At 42.6% G+C, this 20,883-nt stretch overlaps 1 protein-coding gene across 2 annotated transcripts in view; it reads left to right on the forward strand.

Moving 5' to 3' along the window:
- Window positions 1-17,413, forward strand: part of LOC122555389 (beta-1,3-galactosyltransferase 5-like) — a 47,965-nt gene extending 30,552 nt beyond the window's left edge. For both annotated transcript variants that reach the window (XM_087992384.1, XM_087992383.1), the window contains one exon: window positions 13,839-17,413. In XM_087992384.1, the coding sequence (XP_087848510.1) occupies window positions 13,839-14,801 (963 nt within the window). In that variant the 3' untranslated portion in view covers window positions 14,802-17,413. The remainder of the gene's footprint in view (window positions 1-13,838) is intronic.
- Window positions 17,414-20,883: the final 3,470 nt, after the last annotated feature.

A 20,883-nucleotide genomic window follows, 5' to 3' on the forward strand; every position in this document is an offset into this window, starting at 1 on the left:
CACCAACAACAAGAAGATGGTGACCTGTCCTCACAAGGAGAAAGGGCAGTGTCATAGGCAGCCAGCCCTATGGGAGGGACTAGGACTCTCTAGAGGCGATCCAGTCTGTCACCTTCACTCTGCCTCCTGCCCACAATCCTGTGGAAGTTTAAACCAAAGAGGGTGCATCTGCCTCTGGGCAGGGCATACTTGGAACGTCTGGGTTCCCTAGCCAGAAACATCTCTCAAGACTGCCTGCCCTAAACTCCAAGAGAAATGTATGCTTGTTTTTCATCATCAGTAGTATGATTGACTGTCATATTAGCAGCAGCTACCAGAATGGAGGCAGAGAATTTGCCAGCCTTAGCACTGTGTGATGTTCCAACCCTGACTGAAATTATGGTTGTCCTGTTCATATCAACTACTCTAGCATGAAGCTTTGCCATGATTTAATGAGGAAATATCAGATCTTGTGAAGGCCTCTATCCATTTGTAACCTTAATCTTAAATAAATAATATTGAAAGCCTAGTACGATAAAAGCATTTAGCTGCAGTTGAAGCAGGGATTATACAAGGGAAGCTGACCTCGGCAGTCAGTGAAGGATGACTTCACACAACTCAGTTCCCTTGAACGAAGATCACACAGAAGTCCTGTCTGTATAGTTTTGACTGACATTACTGTGCTGCAGGATACTGTAGGGCTCTGTTCCTTTTGTAGAATATCATCAGCGTCTTGCTCTGTACAATACTGTGGCTCTCACAGATCCTTATCAAACATCACATACACTTGATGCATCCTCCAGTTTTCTTGGAATAGTGAATCCAAGCCATAATCGAAATGTACCATCTACATGGTACTGGACTGAATCAAACCATTCCAAACATGGCATGGGAACCTGACATGGAGGAGACATCTTAAGACTGTCATTCGCTCCAGTGAAAGAAGATGTTCATTGCACAAAAGCTGGATTACATGGTGGCATGATGTTCTGATTGCCACCTCTAAACAATGTATAGCTGCAATGCTTCTCTCTCATCTGCAAGGCAGTGCATGGAAGTTGAACGGCTTTGGCTCTCCTACATCTTCCTCACATCATGAGAGCATCTATTGCTGGAAGCTGCAGTGTAGGAACCTGCCACCAGGTACCTGCTCTGACTTTCATATTGGGAATTGCTTCTATCTAATTTCTGCTACATTAGCTTTGGCAAATAGAATTAAGGAGAATCCAAAGGGGTTTTACAAATATATTAAGGACAAAAGGTAACTAGGGAGAGAATAGGGCCCCTCAAAGATAAGCAAGGCGGCCTTTGTGTGGAGCCACAGAAAATGGAGGAGATACCAAATGAATATTTTGCATCAGTATTTACTGTGGAAAAGGATATGGAAGGTATAGACTGGAGAGAAATAGATGGTGACATCTTGCAAAATGTCCAGATTACAGAGGAGGAAGTGCTGGATGTCTTGAAACGATTAAAGGTGGATAAATCCCCAGGACCTGATCAGGTGTACCCGAGAACTCTGTGGGAAGCTAGAGAAGTGATTGCTGGGCCTCTTGCTGAGATATTTGTTCATCGATAGTCACAGGTGAGGTGCCGGAAGACTGGTGGCAAACGTGGTGCCACTGTTTAAGAAGGGCGATAAAGACAAGCCAGGGAACTATAGACCGGTGAGCCTGACCTCGGTGGTGGGCAAGTTGTTGGAGGGAATCCTGAGGGACAGGATGTACATGTATTTGGAAAGACAAGGACTGATTCAGGATAGCCAACATGGCTTTGTGCGTGGGAAACCATGTCTCACAAACTTGATTGAGTTTTTTGAAGAAGTAACAAAGAAGATTGATGAGGGCAGAGCAGTAGATGTGATCTATATGGACTTCAATAAGGCGTTCAACAAGGTTCCCCATGGGAGACTGATTAGCAAGGTTAGATCTCATGGAATACAGGGAGAACTAGCCATTTGGATACAGAACTGGCTCAAAGGTGGTGGTGGTGGAGGGTTGTTTTCCAGACTGGAAGCCTGTGACCAGTGGAGTGCCACAAGGATCGGTGCTGGGCCCTCTACTTTTTGTCATTTTTATAAATGATTTGGATGCGAGCATAAGAGGTACAGTTAGTAAGTTTGCAGATGACACCAAATTTGGAGGTGTAGTGGACAGCGAAGAGGGTTACCTCAGATTACAACAGAATCTGGACCAGATGGAGTTTAACTCAGATAAATGCGAGGTGCTGCATTTTGGGAAAGCAAATCTTAGCAGGATTTATACACTTAATGGTAAGGTCCTAGGGAATGTTGCTGAACAAAGAGACCTTGGAGTGCAGGTTCATAGCTCCATGAAAGTGGAGTTGCAGGTAGATAGGATAGTGAAGAAGGCGTTTGGTATGCTTTCCTTTATTGGTCAGAGTAGTGAGTACAGGAGTTGGGAGTTCATGTTGCGGCTGTACAGGACATTGGTTAGGCCACTATTGGAATCTTGCGTGCAATTCTGGTCTCTTTCCTATCGGAAAGATGTTTGAAACTTGAGAGGGTTCAGAAAAGATTTACAAGGATGTTGCCAGGGTTGGAAGATCTGAGCTACAGGGAGAGGCTGAACAGGCTGGGGCTGTTTTCCCTGGAGCGTCGGAGGCTGAGGGGTGACCTTATAGAGGTTTACAAAATTATGAGGTGCATGGATAGGATAAATAGACAAAGTCTTTTCCCTAGGGTCAGGAAGTCCAGAACTAGAGGGCATAGGTTTAGGGTGAGAGGGGAAAGATATAAAAGAGACCTAAGGGGCAATGTTTTCACGCAGAGGGTGGTACGTGTATGGAATGAGCTGCCAGAGGATGTGGTGGAGGCTGGTACAATTGCAACATTTAAGAGGCATTTGGATGGGTATATGAATAAGAAGGGTTCGGAGGGATATGGGCCGGTCGCTGGCAGGTGGGACTAGATTGGGTTGGGCTATCTGGTCGGCATGGACGGGTTGGACCGGAGGGTCTGTTTCCATGCTGTACCTCTCCATGACTCTATGACTAAAGAATAGCGAACTGCAAATAAACTAAATGAACTTCATTACTCATGAGCAAGATTCTTGTTTCGCTGTTCTTGAGTGGAAAAATCAAATCTTTTTCTCAGCATCAAGAACCCAGTGGGCGGCACGGTGGCACAGTGGTTAGCACTGCTGCCTCACAGCGCCAAAGACCCGGGTTCAATTCCTGCCTCAGGCGACTGACTGTGTGGAGTTTGCACGTTCTCCCCGTGTCTGCGTGGGTTTCCTCCGGGTGCTCCGGTTTCCTCCCACCATCCAAAGATGTGCAGGGTCAGGTGAATTGGCCATGCTAAATTGCCTGTAGTGTTAGGTAAGGGGTAAATGTAGGGGTATGGGTGGGTTTCGCTTCGGCAGGTCGGTATGGACTTGTTGGGCCGAAGGGCCTGTTTCCACACTGTAATCTAAATCTAAAATCTAAACCTCATTTTTCTTACGTCACTACAATGCGCTGATGCCCAAGGCTGGGAAAATACCACCCATGATCTCTCTTTTAATGCAAGGTCAAAGGAATAAGATTTAGATCAATGTGCACTCCTGCATGTGCATTCAGCAATGCATGTGATGACGATAGTGTTGCCTCCTGTATGTCTAAGAGTAACCTCAGCTTTGAAAATGTGTTGCTGGAAAAGCGCAGCAGGTCAGGCAGCATCCAAGGAGCAGGAGAATCGACGTTTCGGGCATGACCCCTTCTTCAAGAATGAGGAAAGTGTGTCCAGCAGGCTAAGATAAAAGGTAGGGAGGAAGGACTTGGGGGAGGGGCGTTGGAAATGCGATAGGTGGAAGGAGGTCAAGGTGAGGGTGATGGGCCGGAGTGGGGGTGGGGACGGAGAGGTCAGGAAGAAGATTGCAGGTTAGGATTGCAGGTTAGGTAACTCAGCTTTGTCCATCACTCAGTGATGTTCCTATAATGGCACATATTGTCTGTAGGAGGACTATGCGCCCACAAGCTGCTCAATTTATATGTATACTTGTGAACGAGGACTTGGAGGCTTTATACCTGGTTGCAACTCATAACTCATCTTAGCTATCTACAGAAGGATATTAAAGCTTTTGTGGCACTGAATCCCTGTGCCTTTCACAATGCTGCACCCATTCGCTTGATCCAGCTCCAGCAAGTTAGTTTGATTTGACTATTTGGCTAAATACTATGCTGACACCGCCTCCTGAAGTGTTATTAAGTTGGAGAGCCACACTGGCATGGATCCTTCTGCTGAACCACTGGTTCTCTTCTCCTGACATAAACCCACAACCATCAGTTCCACTTTAAACCTTGCCCACCTCACTCTGTCCCTCCTCCTCTCTCAGTCTGCTACCTCCAGCTGGGTTACTGTTGCGTTTCCCTCTGAGCCACTTAACAATTATATCCTGGTCCTGTTTGTTTTCAATTATATCCTGGTCCTGGTCTAAAATTCTAGTCCACATCGCTTGCTAATCTTAAAATGAATAGAACTGCCTGCTGGATCTTGGGGAAATCATTGATGATTGGCCTTTGTTCCATGTAAAATAAACACTGAGCTGTGGCATTTCACAAACTGATTTTCCTGGCTCCGCTGCACAATTTCAAAGGCAGAGGCCAGTGAGGGTTTTTTTGACAATAGCTTTTGTAGTTTCACTCTCATTACTCACTCTGTTTTGAAATAACTCCACAAAACCCAGAATCCTGTCATCAAGTCACCTTTTATTAGACATGCACTGTACATGCCAGCTCTCAGACTGAACAGGATGTCTGACGCTCCTCTTTATTTTTTAAAATTTTTTTTTTCCTTTTTTTTTGTTTTGCTTATTTTTTCCCCAGCACCCATGTTGTGTGTGTGCAGGTGTGAGACACAGTGAGAGACACAAGGTGCACAAATCTTTATTCAGTTTCCACCACCAGGAAGAAAGGAAACACCCGAGTAGCCTGTGACAATCAGTGCCCTTCACATCAAAGGGCAATGCTGTGTGATCAAACAGTGAAATGCTCCTGTTTATTTTTTTTTCCTTTTTTTTTAAATTTTTTTGTGTGTGCGCAGGTGTGAGACACAGTGAAAGACACAAAGTGCACGAATCTTTATTCAACTTCCACCACCAGGAAGATAGGAAAACACCCGGGTGGCCAGTGACAAACACTGCCCTTCACATCAAAGGGCAATGCTGTGTGATCAAACAGTGAAACGCTCCTGTTTATATCTGGCAGTCAGGGCTTCCTGATTGGACCAGTTTAACAGCCTCAATCAGGGAACTCAAGTTCTGTGAGGTCCACCTGCCTGACCCCAGTCCAATCACTACATACCTACCCTTCTAAGTCTGGCACATAGGCCCATTCTTTCTCCTGTAGCTTCTCCAGGGGTGTTTTCGCACCAGATCTACCTTGGATACGGGCGGTGTGTACCAGACTATTAGCCCGCTTCTTGTGCCAAGAGCATTTTGGAAAAAATTCAACTTCAAGCAGTAACGGCATCGAGACTGCGACATCTTCATTGTCCATCTCATCCTCTGAGGTATCTTCAATGCGAGGTGGAGGGGCAGAATCCATGAGTTCTGACAGTCTTTCTGGCTGTTCTGAGGGGCTGGGTATGTTTCATTGCTTCCCCATTTGCGGGTTTGCAACTTTCATGTGTTCCACGTGCTTGTTCAGGACAGCCTCACCTGTCTGAACTTTGTACATTATGGGACCTGACCTCGCATACACCATGCCTCTTGCCTATGCAGGGCCATTTCCGTGGTTTCAGCACCAAACATTGTCCTCTGAAGTAAACTGTCTCTCTCAGTGCAGGCTTGTGTCCAGCATTGGCATACCTGAGGCTGTTTCACCCTCCCCCACCCGGTCTGGGAAGATCAGATTTAACCTGGTGTGAAATCTTCTCCCCATCAGCAACTCTGTTGGATCTGTCCCTGTAGTTGCGTGAGGGCTGACCCTATGATCAAACAGGAACCAGGACACTTTGGCAGCGAGTGAAGCTGTAAGTTATTTCTTTAAGCCTGCCTGCAAAGTTTGGACTGCTCTTTCCATCAGGCCATTGGATGATGGATAGTATGGAGCTGTCCTTCCATGCCAAATACCATTTGATTGTAGGAAATACTTGAATTCCCTGCTGGTAAATGATGGTCCGTTGTGTGTTACCATCTCTGTGTATTGCAAAAGATGTGCGCAACTTTTCAATTATCATCCCTGTGTTTGACTAACGAACTCTATGTGTGTTCAACCACTTTGACTGGACATCCACAATGACTAAAAAGAGAGCCCATGAAGAGACTGGCATAATCAATGTGTAACCGAGTCCTGGATTTCCCAGCCATTCTCACAAGTGTGGGGGACCTGGTGGCAGCAATTTCTATCCTTGTTGGTACTCGGCACACTGCCCGACCAATGCAGCTATGTCAGCATCCAATCCTAGCCTCCAGATATAACATCTCACCAGCATCTTCATTTCGAAAACCCCTGGATGACTCTGGTGGAGTCCAGCCAGTATCTGGCAGAAGCCTTTACTCTTGCTCTTCATAATAATAATATAATAATTATTATTATAATAATTAGTATTATAATTATAATTATATTATATATATAATAATAATTATTATAATAATTCATAATAATATGTTGTCCTCTATGATGACCTGGTTTCTCAGTCCAGAAAGGTATCAATTCTGGTTATGATGGTCCTTTTACATAAGACTGTAAGAACTAGGAGCAGGGTAGGCCGTCCGGCCCTTCGAGCATGCTCTGATACACAATACGATCATGGCTAATCTTTCATGGACTCAGCTCCACTTACTCGCGTTTGCACCATATTCCTTAATTCCTTTATTTTTCAAAGAAGGATCTACCTTAGCTTTTAAAGCAATTACTGAAGTAGCGTCAACTACTTCCCTGAGCAAGGAATTCCATAGGTTAACAACCTTTTGGATAAAGAAGCTCCTCATTTCAGTTCTGAACCTGCTTCCTCTAATCTTGAGGCCATGCCTTCTTGTCCTAGTTAAACCTACCAGTGGAAACATCCTATCTATTTCTATTTTATCAATTCCATTCATAATTTTATATGTTTCTATATGTAAGATCCCCCCCCCCCCGCCATTTTTCTGAATTCCAAAGAATATAATCCCAGTTTACTCAACCTCTCCACATAAGCCAACTCCCTCAACTCTGGAATCAACCTAGTGAACCTCCTCTGCACCCCCTCCAGTGACAGTACATCCTTTCTTAAGTAAGGAGACCAAAATCTTCACACAGGACTCCAGGTGTGGCCTCACCAGCACCTTGTACAGCTGTAACATTAGCTTTTAAACTCAAACCCTTTAGCAATGAAGGACAAAATTCCATTTATGTTCCTAATGTTCTACCTGTAGACCAAACTTCTGCAATTCATGCACAAGGACCCAGGTCCCTCTGCAAATCAGTATGCTGCAATTTTTTACCATTCAAATAATAATCTATTTTGCTGTTACTCCTACCAAAATGTATGACTTCACATTTACTAACATTGTCTTCCATCTTCCAGACCTTTTCCCACTCACTCAATGTATCTATGTTCCTCTGCATAGTTTCACAGTCCTCTGAACACTTTGCTCTGCCACTCATCTTAATGTCATCGGCAAACTTTGACACTGTATATGTGGTCCCCAACCCCAATCATCTATATAATTTGTAAATAATTGTGGTCCTCACACCAATCCCTAAGGCATACCATTAAGACCATAAGACATAGGAGTGGAAGTAAGGCCATTCGGCCCATCGAGTCCACTCCACCATTTAAACATGGCTGTTGGGCATTTCAACTCCACTTACCTGCATTCTCCCCATATTATTAATCACTGGTTACCAGCCAGAATAGCACTCATTTATCCCCAATCTTTTCTTCCTGTCAGTCAACCAATCCTCTATCCACGCTAATACTATATTCCTAACACCATGCATCCTTATGCAGCAGTTTCATGTGCGGCACTGTTTCCCGAGTGACCACCAGCTGGTTTAGTTTTGCCAGAATGGGATCTTTTTGTGTCCACAATCTGATATTGTCAGTAGTGACCAGAAGGGTGACCAGAAAATTTGAAACCAGAGTGGACTGCTCCAGTGGCAGGGCCACCTGTGGTGTATCTGCCAGCTGGAGGTAGGTCAAAGCATCTGTATTTGCCACTTTGCTTCCCAGTCGGTGTTCCAATTTGTCATTGTACGTACTTAGAATCAGAGCCCACCGCTGAATTTGACCTGAAGCTGTGGGCAGCATGACCCTGTCCTCTTTAAGTAGCCCCAGCAAGGGTTTATGGTCCATTACTATTGCACATTTATATCTGTAAAAGTATTGGTGGGACTTTCTCACATCAAAGATGACTGCCAAACCTTCCTTCACTATCTGGGCGTATTTCCACTCTGCATTGGCCAAAGTCGGGGATGCATGTGCATGAGGGCATTCCTTTCCATTGGGCCATCTGTAAGCCAACACTACTCCGATACCATAATGGCAGGGCATCGCATGTCAGCATCACATCTCACTTGGGATCATAGTTTGCCAACACCTTCAAAAATACTGCTTCTTCACTTCCCTAAAGGCTACCCCTTGGCTACGTGACCATTTCCAAGGCTGTCCCTTTTTCAATAACAAAGGTAAGGATGCCAAAGTGAAGGCCAGGTTACATATGAATTTTTCATAATAATTCACCAACCCAAGGAAAGACCTAAGCTCCAGTACAGACGTGGGAGCCAAGGCACCTTTGAGGTGCCCTCACTTTATCTTCCAATGGGTGTAACCCAGTCTTGATGTCTCTGTAGCTCAAGTAGGTCTCTTGGGGTACTTGTAACACATATCTTTCCCTCCGAAGGCGTAACTCCACTTTGCACAAATGTTTAAGCACTATGTCCAATTCTCTAAATGCTCTTTATTCATCTTCCCGGTTATTAGCATGTCATCCAGGTAAATGGCATCCTGGGGAAGACCCTGTAAAGTGGTGTCCATTGTCTACCGGAAATTGATACAGGTTGATGATATCGCAAAACACAGTCTCGTATACTGGTACAAACTCTTAAGGGTATTAATTGGAGCATATTACTGGGAATCCTCATCTAACCGCAATTGCAGGTACGCTTGGCTCATATTCAGCTTCGTGAAGGACAGCCCCCCTGCCAGTTTTGGATATAAATCCTCCAAAAGAGAAATTGAGCATTTACCCAGCTGCGAAAAATGATTTATCGTTTATCTGAAATCCCCACAAAAGTAAACTGACCCATCAGGTTTCACAATCGGTATGACTGATGCTGCCCTTTCCTTAAACTGTATAGGTTTGATGATTCCTTCGCTTTCCAGCCTCCTGATTTCTGTCTCTACTCTTGCATGTACAGCAAATGGCACCAGGCATTCCTTGCAGGATATTGGTGTTGTTTCTTGGTCAACATGTAAGATGGCCTTGACTTCCCTGTAAAACATTCGGGTATTTATTTAGGACGTCACTCAGGCAGCCATTTTCTAATCGAAAAATGTGGAGCCAATCAAGGTGAATCTTTCTCAACCAATTTCACCCCATCCATCTTTGGCCTGAGCTAACTGAACCAGCTGGACCCTTTAGCAAGTAGGTGATGGTGAGCAGATACAAAAGATGAAGTCACTTGAGATCTGTGGTGAACCGATAGGATGGACTGGCTTATTCATAGAAAACAGTAGCGGTGGAATGGTGTTTTTCTGACTGGAGGTCTGTTATCAGTGATGTTCCACAGGTATGAATGCTGGGTCCCCTGTTGTTTGTAATATATATAAATGATTTGGAGGAGAATATAGGTGGCCTGATTAGTTAGTTTACAGTTTACATTTGTTATGGACCAGGCCCGACCCCTCAAAACATTCTTAAGCATGTAGGCCTGATTGTAACTTTGCTATTTGTTTAGGTAAGTGTAGACAGAGGAACCTCAATTATCCGGACGAGATGGGCCGGCACTATTTTGTTCGGATAATTGGTTATTCGGTTAATTGATTTCCTCTTGGGCTCAGAGTCTTCTGTGAAGTCTACTCAGGAAATTAGGAAAAACGCATACTGTACATGAGACCCTGCTCCCCACCTGCCCACCCCCAACCCCACAGCCACCCCTGCCCACCCCCTAACCCCGTCTGCTCCCACCGCGCCTCCAACCCCGTCCAACACCACCCCTCCGTCCATCCGTGCCCCCCTGCCCGATCGCTACCCGCCCCCAACCCCGCAGTCCCCAACCCCGCTCTCCCAACCTGCACCCCCCGTCTATTGCCACCCACTGTTGGACCCCCGTCCATGCCCGAGCCCTGTCCAACACCCCCTTTGGGGCAGCCGGACTGTACCGCAACAGAGTAAGACTGCTGCTGCCTTTGTGGGATAAGTCTCCAAATAGCACATACACAAGACACAGACACACACACACACACACAGTGGGAATCTCGTTCAACCATTCATGCGTGTCACTAATTAGATGTCGAGGCATTTGGCTATTTTGAAATACTCACAGGAGTGCCTTTTTCTAATCTTTACATTGCTTGTCGATGATTTGGACTCTCTAGCATCACCACTGACCAAGGTACTGGAGTTATGTGAGATTCAGGTGGTTTTTCATCAGTGGGGGTCGCCGACCTGCCTTGGTGTTAGTGGATTGATGCCCCCTTTTTTTATTTTTATTTTGTGCGCCCATTACGAAGCCAAAGTGCTTCAGTTCCAAGCCTCTTGTCAATGCCATTATCTCGGCATTCAGGTTTTTGTACTTGTAACCTTTTTCACGCCATGCTATTTCCAGTGCTTTACTATCATTTTCTTACCGCACTGTGACATCTACTACCGTGATCTTCTGATCTTTCCTAAATATCTTCCATAGGTAGACATCTTTTGTGAACAATCTGGGCTCCACGCACGATGTCCAGTCGTACTTACTGACATGTTTTTGCAACTGGTCAGCGATCTTGTTATGGCGTTTTATGCAAGTGTTTTTTTACAAATGGGCAGCCTCCTGAGATGTGTGAGATTGTCTCGTTAGCCGTTTGACACCTACGGCAGTTTGTTTCAATTTGGTCTTCCTCTAGATAGTGTAGTTCTTGTCGTGTATAGATTACAGCGCAAGAGCAAGCTGTTTAAAAACCTAGAGGATCTTTGCTGGTTTGCTGCTTTTAACCACACAGACAGTCACACACACAACGTTTTGACAGGGTCCACCTCTGCCATGTACAGGACAATGTTGGAGTGATTATCTGGGGAAGCTGGGAGTGGGGGGTGTGGGTTTAGGGTACACCCCTGTGTAGAACTCCAGCGAAAGTGTGGGAACAGAGAGAGCGGGAGGTCAGTCATTTGGCGACAGTGCCTGGACTGGCCAAGGCTGCTCTCAGCAGCATTTTAGTGAGCTGAATTTGTTTTTAATCATTGTAGCTGTAACCAAAAGACACGATCAGGGTTGAAACAGCTTTTTGTCATAATGTTTCTACCTTGAGATCCCGTTCGGATAATCTGATATTCGGATAATCGATATTCGGATAATCGAGGTTCCTCGGTGGTGGAATTAGCTGATTCGACTGACAAGTTTTTAGCAAACAGAATTTATTCATAAAATTATGGAATGAAATACAAAGAACAGAAAATCGAATACCTGATAGATTATCCTACCCAAACACCCAACAGACTATCTTGACTTAATGATGCTGTTTTGAAAATACTTGCAACAATCCTCATAAACAGACCTCTTAACACAAAGAGTAAAAATGACACAAATAGCTTACAGGTCACGGAGTCAGAAGGGAAGAAGGAGGGAGAGAGCCAGCAGCCTTTCTTCACACACACTGCTGCTGAACTGAATCAAAAACTCTAATCCAAACAAAGGCCAGATGCATAGCTAGATGGCCATTCCCTTTTGATTATACTGTTTTTTTTAAGACATGAAAGCCTTAGGCTGGAGGGGTACCTGTTAGGGGTAAACAAAAAGGCCCCCAATAAACCTTTCAAACACAGCCTGGCTGGAGCCTGGCCAATTACCACATACACACACCCCGGAAAAAGAACTGAAGGGCATCGTAATCTTGTAAAAAGACCAACATTGTGACACAGTCAATGGGAAAAGTATTTGTAGCATCGACGTACAAGGGGTTCTAGGCATACAGACCCATATAGGAGATCCAAAGTGTCAACACAACTGCATTTTGGAAAGGCAAATCAGGGCAGGACTTATACACTTAATGGGATGATCCTGGGGACTACTGCTGAACAAACAGCCCTTAGAGTGCAGGTTCATAGTTCCTTTAAAGAGGATTTGCAGGTAGACATGTCAGTGAAGAAGGTGTTTGCCTTTATTGGTCAGTGCATGTAGTATAGGGGTAGGGAGGTCATGTTGCAGCTGTTCAGAACATTGGTTAGCTCACTGCTGGAATGCTGTGTTCAGTTCTGGTCTCCCTGCTACAGGAAAGATGTTGTGAAACTTGAAAGGGTTCAGAAAGATTTACAGGAAGGTTGCCTGGGTTGGAGGGTTTGAGCTATAGGAAGAGGCTAAATAGGCTGGGTCTGTTTTCCTTGGAGCTTTGAATGCTGAGGGGTGACAATATTCAAGTGTATAAAATCATGAGGGGCATGGATAGGGTGAACAGTCAAGGTCTTTTCCCCAAGGTAGTGGAGTCCAAAACTAAACGGAATTTAGGGAAAGCTTTAAAAGGGACCTAAGAGGCAACTTTTTCATGCAGAAGCTGGTGTGTGTATGGAATGAGCTGCCAGAGGAAGTAGTGGAGGCTGGTACAATTACAACATTTGAAAGACATTTAGATAATTATATGAATAGGAAGGGTTTAGTAGGATATGGGCCAAATGCTGGCAAATGGAACTAGATTAATTTAGGATATCTGGTTTGGCATGGGCGAGTTAGACTGAAGGGTCTGTTTCCATGCTATACATCTCTACGACTCTAAGCAGATAAAGTAGACAAGAAGGCATATAGCATGCTTGCCTTCATCAGTCGCAGCATTGAGTATAAAAATTGGCAAATCATGTTGCAGCTATTTTGAACTTCAGTTAGGCCAGATTTGGAATATTGTGCACAACTGTAGGTGCCACACTACAAGAAGGCTATGGAAGCTTTGGACAGGGTACAGAAGTGGTTTATCAGGATGTTGCCTGGTTCGGAGGGTATTAGCTATCAGGAGAGATTAGACAAAGCTTTTTTTTTCACTTGATTGTCGAAAATTGATAGGCTACCTGATAGAAGTTTACAAAATTACGAGAGACATGAATAGAATGGGTAGTCAGAGTCTTTTTTCCAGGGTAGAAATTTCAATATTAAAGGACATACATTTCAGGTGAAAGAAGGTAATTTTAAACGAGAGGCAAGTTTTTTGCACAGATTGTGGCAAGTGCCTGCAATGTGATGCCAGAGGTGGTGATGGAGGCAGATACAACAGCAACAGATACCTCAATTGACGGGGAATAGAGGGATATAGGCCACTTAGAGATAAAAGTTTTTTTCATTTAGAAAGGTATCAAATGTCAGAAGGGTCTTGGTGGGCTGAAAGGTCTGTTTTTGTGCGGTACTGTTCTTTGTTCAAAGCTCAAAATTTTATTGTAACTGGTTCCCAAAGCAGTTCCATCAAGGAAGCAATGATCAAAAATCCCAAGCATGCATACTGTATCGAGGATTTTCCCACCTGATAATCTGGAGCTCATGAACTGGTATTTTGTAAAATGGTAAGACAAAGTGTGGAGGTGCCGGAGTTGGACTGGGGTGGACAAAGTTAAAAATCACACAACACCAGAGTACATAGTTTGGGAAATGTGTATCATGTGACTCACTGCATACTGTATACTCTTTCAGGGTTGAATTGCAATTTTTGTGACAACATTATTTGGACTAAAATGTTTGTTTCTTTTTTTTTACAGATGACCAAAAGCAAAATAGTGATTTCACTTTGTGTATTCTCCCTTACTTGTACATTTTTATTGGGTATCATTTATCCAGACACATTTCATATTAATTACATGTTCTACAACACAAACAAAAGATCAATTTCAAAGGAAAAGGGAAAATTTCTGATTATCCCAGAGTCAAACTGTGACGATGACCCTCCATTCATTGTCTACCTGGTGACTGTCTCACATTCTCAATGGAAGGAGCGTTCTGCTATCCGACAAACATGGGGCAAAGATCTGCGCCCAAATGGGAAAAGGACAGTCGCCTATTTCCTCTTGGGATATAATACGAAGTACCAGTCCATGATCTTGAATGAAAGCCTCTATTACAATGATATAATCCAGAAGAACTTCACTGACACATACCATAATCTCACACTGAAAGTAATGATGGGAATTGAGTGGGTTCATGAATTCTGCCCATCTGTGTCTTTTGTGATGAAAACTGACTCTGATATGTTTGTAAATACTTACTACCTGACTGAACTTCTATCTCAAAAGAACTGGACACAGTTGTACACAGGGTTTATCAAGAATAAGGAGAAGCCTATAAGGTACAAACTGAGCAAGTGGTACTTGACAAAGGAGGAGTATCCTCAAAGCACCTTTCCACCTTTTTGTTCAGGAACTGGATATGTTTTCTCGGGTGACCTCACTGGAAAAATCATCGCTGTTTCGAAGCATATTCCGATCCTAAAGCTGGAAGATGTCTACATAGGGCTGTGTTTTCAAAAGTTAAATGTCACCCCAGTGGAGTTAAACTCAGCTCAGCCTTTCCATGCCAGAAAAGTGGAATTCTCAATCTGTAACTTTCACAAACTGGTGACCTCTCATCAAGTCAGCCCAGTCGAGTTGTTGATTTACTGGAAAACATTGGAAGAAAACAGCAAAGAGGAATGCTGGAAAAAAATGGAGGAATTTCGATGGGCATGATTAAATAATGTGAGGGCAAATCAAACTCAAAAATAAGAAATGATCCTTTTAAACCAGTGTTCTGTGCCACAAATTTCATATTTTAATACAGTAAGACGTGCCAAAGTGTTTTACAGAAAAACCAAGATAAGGAAAGATTTTTTTTTCCCTATGAAGAGAGATTGAATAGACTGGGTTTCTTACCTTTAGAGCAGAGAAGACTGAGAGGGGACATGATAAAAATGCATATAATTATAAGCACCGTAGACAAAGTAAAGAGGAAGTAACATTTCCGCTTGATGGAGGGAAAAATGACCTGGAGCTTGTAAGGGCAGAAGGTTTAGAAGGATGTGAGGAAAGGTATTTTCACTCAGAAGTGTAGGAATTGTGGAACTCTCTGCCTGAAAGTGTGACACAGGCAGGAATTCTCATAATGTTTACAAAGTATTTAGAAGTGCACTTGTGATGCCAAGACATACAAGGCTATGGGCTAAGTGCTGGGAAAAGGTATTACAATAATTGGATCCTTGTTTTTACCAGCACAGATATGATGGACTGAAGGGCTTTTTCTGTTCTGTAAACCAATATGACTCTATTTCTATAATCTTATTCTGCAATCTCCCAATCTACATAACCTCCTGTAGCCCTGCAATCCTTCATGATAATAGTGCACCATAATTCTGTAACCAATCAATTTGAATGACTTCACCATTCACTGGCTGTACTTTTAGCTGATTCTACTGTCTTTCATCCTGCAAGATGCTATTTAAAATATACGTCTTTGACCAAGTTTTTGGTCACCAGCTATATTATCTTAAGTGGCCAAGTTCTGTTTACAAAATATACCCATGAAACGCATTTGCACGTTTGACTATGTTAAAAAAACTGCATGAATATAAGTTGCTGATGTCAGCAAAATGCAAACAAAATCGAGGTAACTTCTTTTTAAACTGTTTTTAGCTAAATGCATTTGTGGGAAAGAATGAGGTGGAGAAGTAGGGTAAGTAGGATTTGAACAGCATCAGGCAAGTTGAGCTTAATGCCATCTGAAAGTTTCTATGTCCTAAGTCAGTGAGACATTAGCATCCTGATCAAAAACAGTTGCATTAATAACACGACAACAATAAGCAAGGAACAAGAGTAGGGCACTCAGCTATTCAAGTCTGCTTAGCCGTTCAATAAGATCATGGCTGATCTGATTTTAAGCTTAACTGTGTATTCCTGCATATCCTCAAAAACGTTTTGTCCCCTCGGTAATCAAAATCCAGCTCTGCCTTAAAATATTGAAAACTTTGCACCCACTGCTATTTGAGGAAGAGAATTCCAAAGATTCACACCCTCAGAGAAAAATGCACCAATATCTGGAAAATATTTACTTTCCCATAACACAAAATAAACACTACTTTAGTAAGTTTGAATCAACCGTTATGTTATCCTAGCCAGCTTATGTGCCAGAGCATATTATAATTATTGATGCACTTGATGGTTATTTGAATTGATTTCAACATTAGGTTTGAACTGTTTTGAATGTCAAGTATCCTGACATTACATTACATTCATTACATTTCTGTACTGTAATGTTCCTTTATTAATGACCAGAATCATTGAGCTTGTATTCTCTTTTCTGTCATTTTCTTAATTCTAGTCTTTAGTGGCACAGCCAATACTGTAATTCCCATTCAGTGCCACAGATGTCACTATTGGAACAACACCAAAAACGGCCCTAGTATATGGAGTTGTGGTAAAATATTGCCTCTATGAGGATTTATCAAAAACTACACCCTATTAAATGTCTATAAAACTGGTCTGCAAGAGTTAGCCTTGTTATGAAGTAAAATTAAATTATTTAGCACAAAAAAAAATGAAGAGCCAAGGTAATCAAAACGATGAGGAGTTTTGATACAGTGAATCAGCAAAATAACAGGTCCAGGCACTGAGCAGTGGAAGGGATCATAGTTGCTGACTATCTGCCAGCCTTCCGTGGCTACGTTTCTGCCTAGGTGTCCTTGGTGAGAGAGCACATGGTGTCCACCAATATCTTAATGTCTTCAGAGAGAGATGGGTATACAGGAGTAGAGAGCCTCATCTCCCCTTCCAACTCCATTTTGATTTAGCCCTCTCCTTCTCCCCCTACCTCTATCTCACCTTTACATTGTCCCATGCATGTAACTTGAACAATCGGAAACAGTGGTGATTTAATGGTGGTGGTTAATAAATGAAAATTGCCCCAGGTGGTGGAAAAAGCTGTCTGGTTGTGTCTGATAACACTCTCCAGATATAAAAACAACAGTAAATCAGCTCCTCTGATCATTGGGTGAGGAACTAGAGAGGATTTAATTTAAAATCATCAGCAAAAGACAGTTAGGAGAAATTTTGATTTTTTCATTATGCAGAACTTTGTTAGAAGCAGAAGAGTGGTAATAATAGCAACTTTAAAATGCAATTCCATAAATATTTGTTTAAAATTGAACATTGAATTTGGAAAACGTCAGGAAAAAAGGATGAGTGATTACTTCTTTTGAATATCACTACAGGAACATTAAGAAAAGCAATGGTGTGAACTTCAAAGAATCTGTCATACTGTTAGAGATTAAGATTGAGAAATTGTAAAGAAAATAAACTGACAAAATTGTTATTTGTATTACATTTTCTTCATTTACTTGTTAAGGTGAAAATAAACCAGTGTGGTGTGATTTCTAGAGATACTGCTGAAACCCACTTCTGTTACTTTACTACCTCAATGTCGACACGAATTATTCACAAATGAACTATAATTTGCATTAATCATTTTCCATTCATCTGACCTTTGAGTATGAGATAGCACTAAAAAAATTGTGAATGGTGAACAAAAGCAATTTGAAATTAAACTTTCAATGAAAGAGAAGTAGTTGCTGATGGATTTAAAATGGTTGACGTTTCAGAACTAGAGTGGGAGCAAGTGGAGGGAAGGATTTGTAAACAGACGAATTGGAGAAACCTGATGAACTAAAATCCAACAAATGCCGGGGTCATGATGGCCTATATAATAAGGTACAGAAATCCAGCAGACTGGAAGTTAGCAAATGACACATCACTATCCAAGGAAAGAGGGGGAGGAAAGAAAGAGAAACCGAGGCCAACTACATGCCACATTGGCCAGGATTGGTCCCCTGAACCTATGTTCCCAATGGTGCAAACTCAGGTAAGCATGGAGGTCTCAGGGTGGAGAGGGGAGCTGAGGCCCAGAGGGGCTTGGAGTGTACTAAGAAATTTGAGAATGTGTGATTTATCTTGATGTTGAAGAGATGCTGTTTACAGAGATGTTCTCCATGCCATTTTTGTACCCGGAACAATTTTCAGGTTTCCACCTGCTCCTTTATTCCTCCCTCCAGCCTAAAAATTGGGGCTGTGCAGGAAATGGCCTTGAACTAGACGTTAATTGGTCACTTATGTGTCCCACCTGGATTAAGGGCAAGTCAACTGACCTGCAGATCTCATGTAACCCACCATAAAATGGCAGAGAAGATAGGAGGGCAGTGGAAAGGCCATCTGAGAGATTTTACTGGCTACCTCTGCCTGGAAACCTGCAGTGGGGAGGGCTGTAAAATTTTTTCCATTAAAATTGTAAAAGGGAAATTATGCTTAACAAGTTTTTAATAGTCATGATTCGGAGATGCCGGTGTTGGACAGGGGTGTACAAAGTTAAAAATCATACATTGTGTGATTTTTAAGTTTTTAATAGTTTTCTTTTATGTATCTAACTAGTAGAGGAGGCAAAAGTGAGTCTTTAGATATAGCATACCAGGATTCCCAAAAGATATTTGATAATTTGCAGCAATTTATATAGAATCCTAAGGTTCAGAGAGCTAATGATAACATGTTAGTATGGATAGAAGATTGATTAGTGGATAGCAAGCAAAGATGCAGATAACCAGGGCAAATTGAAGTTGGTAGGATTGGGGCACGCAATGATTCAGTGGTTAGCACTGAAGCCTCACAGCAACAGAAATCAAGTTTTGATTCCACCTTAGGTAACTGTGTGGAGCTTGCGCATTCTCCCCGTGTCTGTGTGAATTTCTTCCGGGTGCTCTGGTTTCCCCCCTTAGTCCAAAGATATGCAGGTTAGGTGGATTGACCATGTTAAATTGCCCCATACTGTCCAAGGCTGTATAGGCTAAGTGCATTAGCCATAGTAGATGCTGGGTTATAGCAATAGTGTAGTGTGAGCGTGTCTGGGTTGAGTGCTCTTCGGACGGTCGGGCTGAATGGGCCTGTTTCCACACTGTAAGGATTCTATGATTCTATGGAATGCAGCAAGATCAGTACCAAAGCCTCAACAATGGCAATTTATATTACTAACTTAGACAAGTTGTAAGAGCATTTTATCAAAGATGGCTAACAATGCAAAGCAAAGGGAATGCTGTGGATACAATTAAGCTGCAAGGAGATATAATCGATTAAATGATTGGATAACAAGGTTGCAGGTGGAGTATTATGAGTGTATGAGTTATTTCTTTTCACTTGGCCTTAAAAATGAAAGGCAAAATATTTTTTAGAAGGAGTAAAACTTGAAACTGTTGATGCTCAGAGAAACTTGAGGGTATTCATACATGGAACATAGAGGGTATGACCTTGTGGAGATCATGGGATTGAGAGTGCCAACTGGACAGCTGGCATCACATCTTCATGGAAATGATCATCTTTTGCCATTCAGGCATTTACAAGTCTTTCCCCAGTATCATGGCTCTCCGGCTCCCAGATAATCAGAGGCTAGAATCTCTTCTGTACTCAGCAATATCACCAAGGATGAGATGATCCTGATAATACAACAACCCCTTGAGGCCTCAGAGCAAGCAGGTACCCAGGCATCAGTGAGTGATGGTGGAGATAGGGAGGAATAAAGGGAAAATTATCTTTAATGTATTCAACAGAGTACAAATGAGGTAAAGGTGAGGTCAAGGATTTTTTCTCTGCCTGTTCCATTTACAATGATGTTATGATCCCAGCTGACGTTACTACTGGACTAGTCAAGTCAGAAAATAAAAACTGGCTTGATAGATCATATTTTGTATTTTAATTTAATGTAACAGTGTTTCAATGAAACACAGACATACACAGCTGCAGGTTTGGTTTTAAAACTAAAACAGAAGTTTATTACAAAGAAGAAATAATAAATAAGCAAATCAAGCTTTCTATATTTAACACTGTTTGAAAGATTTACCAGTATATCACAAATAATGTCCCATCTATTTACCAACTATCACTTTACAGTTATTCAAAAATGAGAAAGTTTGCTTCCCTGCTCAGGTTTGACTTAATTACTTTTTTCCCTCTCATTCTGTCCCATGTGCTATGAATTCTCACACCACTAAGATCTTAGACTTTCCCAGCTTTGAATAGCCAAAGCAGATTTGTGGGTGGCATGGTGGCAGAACAGTTAGCACTGCTGCCTCACAGCGCCAGAGACCCGGGTTCAATTCCCGCCTCAGGCAACTGACTGTGTGGAGTTTGCACGTTCTCCCCATGTCTGCGTGGGTTTCCTCCGGGTGCTCCGGTTTCCTCCCAGTCCAAAGATGTGCAGGTCAGGTGCATTGGCCATGCTAAATTGCCCGTAGTGTTAGGTAAGGGGTAAATGTAGGGGTATGGGTGGGTTACGCTTCGGCGGGTCGGTGTGGACTTGTTGGGCCGAAGGGCCTGTTTCCACACTGTAATGTAATCTAATCTAATCTAATTTCTAACCAAACACTCCACTTCTGGAAGTTTTCACAAGCTGAAATCCTTACACTGAAGTAATGTATTCCCTTAATTGTTCTGAACAAATGCATTTTTCTGGGAGAAACTATTCTACACGTGTCTTCAGTCAGATCTCCTTTGAACTGAATTCAAAAGCTTTTAACTAAAGATGTTAAAGCTTTACTCATGTAGGTAGGAATGAACAAAACAGGCAAAATATGTGAAAACTACAGATTTACAGAGAAATGAATAACAAACAAGACATTCCGATTGACAAGGCTAATATCATAGAAGTAATACTATCAGACGCTTTGGGTGACAGCACAGACAACATCAATGAAAGACTGTGAAAAAAAAATAATGTGGGACACATGGATATTGAAGTGGGGGA

Source organism: Chiloscyllium plagiosum, unplaced genomic scaffold (genome assembly GCF_037043375.1).
Source record: "Chiloscyllium plagiosum isolate Xiang-an unplaced genomic scaffold, Cpla_swu_hap1 HiC_scaffold_12, whole genome shotgun sequence".
In the NCBI taxonomy this organism is placed as follows: Eukaryota; Metazoa; Chordata; class Chondrichthyes; order Orectolobiformes; family Hemiscylliidae; genus Chiloscyllium; species Chiloscyllium plagiosum.